Source organism: Trachurus japonicus, chromosome 11 (genome assembly GCF_045865225.1).
Source record: "Trachurus japonicus isolate A0001 chromosome 11, Traja_1.0".
NCBI lineage: Eukaryota > Metazoa > Chordata > Actinopteri > Carangiformes > Carangidae > Trachurus > Trachurus japonicus.
The window spans coordinates 12,781,296-12,789,014 of NC_140917.1; the positions used below are offsets into that span (position 1 = coordinate 12,781,296).

The 7,719-nt window shown below is 39.8% G+C and overlaps 1 protein-coding gene across 1 annotated transcript in view; it reads right to left on the reverse strand.

Moving 5' to 3' along the window:
- The window catches only part of LOC146978360 (uncharacterized), a 14,095-nt gene extending 6,621 nt beyond the window's left edge, over positions 1 to 7,474 (reverse strand). Inside the window, exons 1-11 of the mRNA XM_085790212.1 lie at positions 7,426 to 7,474; positions 6,586 to 6,650; positions 6,380 to 6,457; positions 4,025 to 4,060; positions 3,664 to 3,705; positions 2,097 to 2,159; positions 1,989 to 2,024; positions 1,502 to 1,531; positions 1,357 to 1,386; positions 1,018 to 1,092; positions 832 to 876 (exon numbers count right to left, since the gene is read on the reverse strand). Of these exons, the coding sequence (XP_085646338.1) occupies positions 832 to 876; positions 1,018 to 1,092; positions 1,357 to 1,386; positions 1,502 to 1,531; positions 1,989 to 2,024; positions 2,097 to 2,159; positions 3,664 to 3,705; positions 4,025 to 4,060; positions 6,380 to 6,457; positions 6,586 to 6,650; positions 7,426 to 7,436 (511 nt within the window). The 5' untranslated portion in view covers positions 7,437 to 7,474. The remainder of the gene's footprint in view (positions 1 to 831; positions 877 to 1,017; positions 1,093 to 1,356; positions 1,387 to 1,501; positions 1,532 to 1,988; positions 2,025 to 2,096; positions 2,160 to 3,663; positions 3,706 to 4,024; positions 4,061 to 6,379; positions 6,458 to 6,585; positions 6,651 to 7,425) is intronic.
- Positions 7,475 to 7,719: the final 245 nt, after the last annotated feature.

Consider the following 7,719-nt stretch of genomic DNA (forward strand, 5'->3'; position numbering starts at 1 on the left):
TATGAAGTGTAAGTTGATTGTGGAATAATGTATACATATATAATATGTAGATATGGATGCAATATGGATTAGTATGTGATAAATTACTAACAAAAAATGGATAAACTTTTTTTCACTTTCAATCTGTTTTTGTTGTTAGGTGAGGCGTATTGCTCACTTGTTTTTTGTTGTCTTTGTTTTTATAATATAATATATAATTTTTATAATGTTTTTGTTTTTGTATTTTTGACTGTGTATTTGATACTGTTGGACACCAGGAAGAATAGCTGTAGCTTTGCTGCAGCTAATGGGGATCCGAATAATAAACTAAACTGAATTAAACTAAACTATCTTATCTTATCTTATCTTATCTTAAATCTTGACCAATGAGCATCTAGCCAGGTGTCAGGTGACATCAGAGCTCATGTCGATGTCTGATTGGAGGACAGGGGTGTCAATCAATTAAAAAAAAAACATATCCTGTCCTGTATGAAGTCATTTAACCTCTGTATTTGGTGGCAGATGTATTTAAACAGCTGGGTCAGATCAGATCAGATCAGGCCTGAGTTACTGATATGAACATCTGGACTGATTAGACACACACATGAAAGTACAGGTCACATCAGAAACATGTTTAAAAATGTTGTTGTCTAGTTTAAAACAATTTTTGAATTGTGGTCAAAGAGGCTTTTATTTTGAAGTAGCATTGTCTTCAGCTGTCCCTTTGTTGGTGTCAGCTTTTTTTTTTTTTATATATATCATCAGCTTGACTAATACACACACACTTGTTGTTTGCCAACTCCTCTCTGCGCTGATGATGGCTTAAAGGAAAATGTATAATTTTAAACGTACCCATAAGGCCGAGCAGGAAGTCGTGACTGGACGGGTCGATGATTCCTGGAGGAGGAGGAGAAGAAGAAGAAGCAGAGGAGACGACGATGTAAACAACCTGACGACTGATTATTGAGTCATTAGACTATTTTATGATCAACTACCAGAAGAAATGAAGAAGAAGACAGGATGGCAGACAGACCTCACCTGGACACTCACCTGTATAATCCAGGTGAGAAACTCCGCCCCCAAATGACCCAAACACATCTGAAGGAGAGAGAGAGAAATGGACGTGTGATTTTTCTTTACTTTATAAAAACATTTAGGTTCAGTTCTTCCCGTCTCACCTGTCAGTCTCTCTCTGTAGCCCCGCCCCCTACAGCTCACCTATATGACTCTCTCCTCCTCCTCCTGCTCCTGCTCCTCCTCCTCCTGCTCCTGCTCCTGCTCCTCCTCCTCCTCCTCCTCCTCCTCCTGCTCCTGCTCCTGCTCCTCCTCCTCCTCCTCCTCCTCCTCCTCCTCCTCCTCCTCCTCCTCCTCCTCCTCCTCCTCCATTCAGCAGCTTCTGTCCATTACCTGGGACACACATCGTGTGTTTATGTTCTTTGGCAACCTACCACTGAGTTATTGATCAGCATGTATTGTATTATTATTGTTTGATTGTTTATTGATTGACTTTACAGATACTTACCATTGGACTCTGAGTCACCTCCGTCTGCACCTGCAGACACAAACATTTCATAGTTGACAAATTTATTTGTTGGTTGATATATTAAAACGACAATCAACGACACCCTTCAGTGATTATTGATTTATTCATTACCACCGGGCAACACAAGCACTCATGACCAGGGCCGTATAGGGGAGAAAGGTGATGATAATTCTAGGGGCCCAGCGCCCAGTAGGGCCCACAAAAAAACCCAATAGTCTAATCTTTGTATGAAATTATTCTGCATTAGACCCTGACTAATACTCATAGTAATGCTGCATTAGCGTCAAAACAAAGTAGGCTAAATAAAAAATGATAATACATACGTAGTCAAAGAAAAAAAGTGGAAAAGTCAGGGGGCAGGGGCCCACTTTAATATTCTTTCAGGGGGCCCAGAATTCCTAGCAACGGCCCTGCTCATGACATGTTATTAATGCCTGGGTTGAAATCAAAATAGTTTAGGTTTTACCTGCAGCTTCAGTCTGACCAGCAGAGGTACCAGAGACTTCTGCTACTGCAGAACCTGCAGAACCTCCAGGACCTCCAGGACCTCCAGGACCTCCAGGACCTCCAGGACCCGCAGATCCTACAGAACCTGCAGATCCTACAGAACCTGCAGAACCAAAGGAACCTGAGGCACCTGCAGAACCTGCAGATCCCGAGGCACCTCCAGGACCTGCAGATCCTACAAATCCTGCAGAACCAAAGGAACCTGCAGATCCTGCAGAACCTGCAAAACTCGAGGCACCTGCAGAACCTGGGAGAAAACCAGAAAGAGAACTGTCTGTTGTTCTGTAAACAGGAGAACGTTTCTTTAATTCAGAAACAAACAGGAACAAAATATATAAAAGTTAAAACATGTTGTTTGTTTGTATCTTTGATTGATTAATTCATTTCATTTACATTTATTGTTTATTTGTCGAGGACAGTGCACATTAATGAACAATTTAACGCCGTGGCGTCTTGTAAGTGTGCCGGATTTAGCTCAAAGCTAGTTTTGTTTGATTTATTAAAATGGATCGATTGATGAATGATGATGATCTATTAGTATAGTGAATACTTTTTAGTTAGTCACAAGATTAGCTAAAACATATTCTTATTGATTGATGATTATATTTGCATTGTGATGACTGATTAATCAGATCAAATGGCTCATGGCATGAGATACATGCTAACATACTAACTGCCTGATTGATTAGTTATATCATTATATATATATATATATATATGAATGGCGAATGATGAGTTCAAACACACTGGTTAGTGATAACATGTGGGTTGAGACGTGATTGATCATCTGTGGTTGTTGTTCACTGATAAGATAAAAATGCAGTGACTGATTTCTCATTTCTTCAATATTGATGATGATAATGTAACAGTTCTGACAATTGAACATACTGATTAATAGATTATCATCAATGGGGCTAGTTATTGATTGATGGATCATACATGACCTGAATCTGTTTTTAATAAAGCATGTTATCAGACTTCCTCTTCTCTGTCTTGTTTACCTGCAGAACCTCCTGCTGCTCCATCACCTCCTCCTTGTCCTGCTGTCTGACTGCTGGGAACTGAAAATGGACAGATTTAGTTACAGGGGAAGAACTGCACACTGTCTCCACAACATTAAACAAGAACATCCTGCAGACTGTTTTTTTTGCAGTAAATTAGTAAATTTTGGCTGAGGTTCTGTGTGGGACAGATCTCAGCTGGAAGGTCTGCAGGAAGTGAAAGGTGAAAGATTAATGATAATGTTGTTTCAGCACTGACGTTTTCTACCCTCAGCACATTTAGAGTTTAAATCCTCTGTATGTTTCTGTGACTTTAGAGAAGGAAATACTACTCATGAACCTCATTATCATTATTGGTCTGTTTGTGTGATGATACATGGACGACATGAAGACATGAAGAGCTTGACTGGCGAAGGTGAATTTGTCTTTGGTTTCAGCAGGTGGTGCTGTGGCACCAATCCCGACCTCCTGCAGTAACCTGAAACCTGCAGCATCATGTGAATCTGACTGGATCGGGTTAATCCTGGTTTTTTAATACCAGCCAGTTAATCTGGATTAAACCTGAGACCAAAAAACAGGAACAAATACGCTGTTCAGGATGGACAAACCTGATCAGGATCAACTCACCTGAACCTCCGGCCGCCGCCGTAGTGGTCTGGTGCACACCGGGAATGCCTGTAAGAGGAGTGGAGGTAGAGGGGCCGAGGGAGGAGGAGGAAGAGGAGGAGGAGGAGGAAGAGGAGGAGGAGGACAGGTACCAAGTGTTCAGGATGAATGAAGCTTCTGTTTCCATCAGTGTCGCTAACATGTGATGATGAATCTTCTGTTGTTGTTACAAACAAACAGGGCATGTGTTGACGAGTTATCATCAGATGTCAGCGACACTGATCGGTCATCACCTCAGTCATTTACAGTCTCTCAGCTGTTCATGTTTTTGTGTTTATGCAGGTTTATGATGTAAGGTTAAAGGTCACAGTGTGTTTTATCCTCTCACCCTCAATCTTATCCTGACTCTTGGAGTCATCATCATCTGGAAAGAGAAAACATCCAACATTTATTTCTCTAATTAAGAAGTTTTTAACAACAGTGTTTAATGATCCCAGATTAAACTCATCAGTCACACTTTTCTGACTTCTTTGTTTTTGTTTTCCATTTTCCATTATTTCTCTTTCTTCCTCTTCCTCTGTTCCCATATATCCCAGTATCACATCCAGTCATATTGCTCCATCAGCACTGCTTCGTCTGTTGCTGTAGCTATGCTACATGTTTATGTGTTAATGTGTTGCTATGTCACATTGCAACAATAATATACTGTAGCTACAATAATGTAAAATTATAATGTTGTTGATTCAGTTTCAGTTTTTCCATTTAACAGGATGAAGCAGCAGCAACATTTATCAGAGTGGATAAAAACAAAGCTACGCTAAAGCTAACTAGCATGGGAGAGTAGAATCATGTTTTTATGGATTTTGTTAATTAAATAAGGTTCAATTGTATCAGTAGCCTATTTAAACCAGTGTTGTTTAAAATAACTCCCTCAAGGCTGAAATACACCAAACACATGACCACCATGTGAGAACCTTACAAAGGCTTTGAAACTACAACTTGCAGCAGCCGCTGTACAGGGGCAGATATACTCTAATTGGACCATGTTTACCGTTGTAAATACATTAGTTGGTGTATTATTTGACTGTTTCTTGCAAGTTTCGATTTATGGGATTGATTTAGATTAATGAATTTTTACATTTTGTAATAGCCCTGATACAAACATTGGTTGACTCATGGACACCATTTCACATTTCAAAAAACTCCCCATGCTCCGTATGAAGTATTAGAAAAAGTCTGTATAAAGGCTAATGAGAACAATTTAGTTTTTGGGATGGGACATTGCTGGTTAAATTGTAGACTGTTGACAATGGGAGGACTATTTACAGTTGGAACAACAGTGTTCATTCAGACATCAACAACTTGGCTGGGTTAAACTTTAACAAACAATACTTGAGTTTTATGCCATCATTTTACTTTCCACATCCATAGGGGCAATCTACGGTGCATGTGGAGTAACATTTTACCAATGAAGGGTGCACTGGTTTGTTACTATGACCCTACGAGATTCCAGCTGTGCATGAGCTTGAAAACAAACAAGGACGTGTTTGAAGAAAGGTTGAAAGGTGTCCAATAGAATAATTTAGACAAAGCAGCTCTTCTATTCCTTGCATGACAAGTTTTCTACAAGTAGTAGACAATGCTCTACTGCACATGTATGAAATGCTTCCTTTTGAGTATAAATGAAAACATATAGCGTCCCTGCTGTCCACCATTGTTTGTAGTCTGATCGTGACTCAAACGCCAATCACCAAAGCTGTAGGTTGTTCCGTCATCAGGGAACACAGACCAAAACAGTCTGGACTGAATCCTTCTTGCATGCATGATGACGCCAGATGACGTCCCATGGAGAAACAGAGTGACTTAGAAGGAGCATTACGCTGAATGACTGAGTTCAAGCAGATGGGAGAAGTCCCAGAAGTCCCACTGAAGGCATTTTTGGCATTTTCAACCACCTGCAAGGGCGTGACTGTGCATCAAGAGAACAAGGGAACCAGGGCCTGGTGTTTGGAGTCAGGCACAATCTGATCATTCTGATGCTTTTCCGATGAGAAGGATAGCTACTTATCAAATATGAAACCCAGGTTTCTTGTGGCCTTGGTTTGAGGATGACATAAAGAGGCAGTTTTGATATTGATGTCATGATGGAGAGACTGATTAGTATTTGAAGAGATAGTTCGAGATCTGTGCAGAGACTGTGGGCTTGTCTGGTGGGAGCGACAAATATAGTTGGGTGTCATCTGCATAGCGGTGTTAGGAGAAGTCAGAGCTAATGACTATTCACTTGATCAATAAATGGTTTCAACATGGCGTGTATGACTAATGGGGCACCACAGACCCATTAACTAATCAAATTAACTTTTTGACATTCTTGTTTATAATGCCCAACAAATTAGTTTTTGATTGGATCATTCCTCTGACAGATGTTGACATCATCAGAAACCCCAATCTCTCCAAACTAAACTGCCCAATACAGAATGTAGTCGTTCGTTGTCAGGTTTGGCACAAGTCGAGTCCTTTAAGGTTGAGATGAGTCAGATTGAGTGGAGCTGAATCAATTCACTATCAACAGAATCAAGTCAAGTTCAGTTTGTGTTCTTTTAAAAAAAACAGTTTTCACCTACTCGGTTTTATTTGTCAATACTAGAAACACTCTTTCAGATTTATACTTGCATTTATAGAAACTAACAGGAAACTGCCATTTCAAAATAAAAGACTGTTTCTCACACACGCATGGGCCTACCCTCATCCTCCTCTGACAGCTCCCCCTCCCCCTCCTCTGTGGCCTCCACCTCCACCTCCACCTCCTCCTGCTCCTTCTCTGGAAAGCATGAAAAAGTAAACTGAAATTAATTAACAAAATGTAAAAGTATATTTACTCTCACATGTAATTAACATGTCTGTGACATAAAGTCTAAGCTATAATGATTTATATGTGAGTATTTTTACCCTCCACAGGAGCTGTAGAAACAGTTGTTGCCAGAAACACGACCATCCACACTATCAAAAGGTTTCTGTTATGGCAGAGATGACAGCAGTAATCAGTACTGAGCTACACTGATCAATAACGACCACTGACAGATTTATGTCAGTGTACAATAGTCAGTGCACAGCGGCCATTACTACTGATGTTAGAGTCAACATGAATTAATCTTTTCACAACATAATAATAGTCAATAATAATCAGTAGCCTACTCATCAATGCCAGATAGTCAATCAATTGCAGGGGGCACAATTTTTTGTCAATAGCCTACCATCCAATGTTACCAATGCAACTTAATTTTGATCAGCCAACAGAAGATTAAAACATTGTATCTCCAGTGCTCAAATAAGAGGCTTCAGCTGACAACAGTAATGCATGGAAACGAAGCTGAACACTGATTGGACAAACAGCCTGTCAATCAAAATCTGCATCCAATCAGAGTGAAACACAAACTTACAACAATAACAGATTTAAATCATATTTTGTTATATATATCACCACAGTACCAGTGTAGGACTACTGATGTACTTAGACCACATGACAATAGTGTTGTATTACTACAGCTGTGTTGTATTACAATACTGTTATATTACTGGCAGCACAGAGTATTACAGTACTGTTATATTACTCCATCAGAATAGGGTATTAATATCATTAGATCCAGAAACATTAATATACAACAGGATAACCAGCAATAGTAATACAAATATAGTAGCAGTGAATGTATAAAAAGCAGTTAAGCAGTAATGTGGTAGTAATAGTAGTATTAGTATTGTATACATAGTAGTAGTGGTAGTAGTACTCACGGTGGCAGCATGCTGCTGTCTCAGTTCCCCTGTTAAACTAAAGAGAAGCAGCTGAAGAGTCTCCGCTCCTCCCTCAAACAGTCATATTTATACAAACTGAGGGAGGGGAGGGGCTGCTCATACTACTACTGGAAGTACTACAAACATTAATACAAACACTACTGCGCATTTTAATACTACTACTGCATCTATTCCTAAACCAAAAACAAAAGAAATACTACCACTAACTACTGTGTCCAGGTAGTAGTTGTTGTGTTAGTGTTACTCCCATCATATGTCCTCCTCTGCAGCATG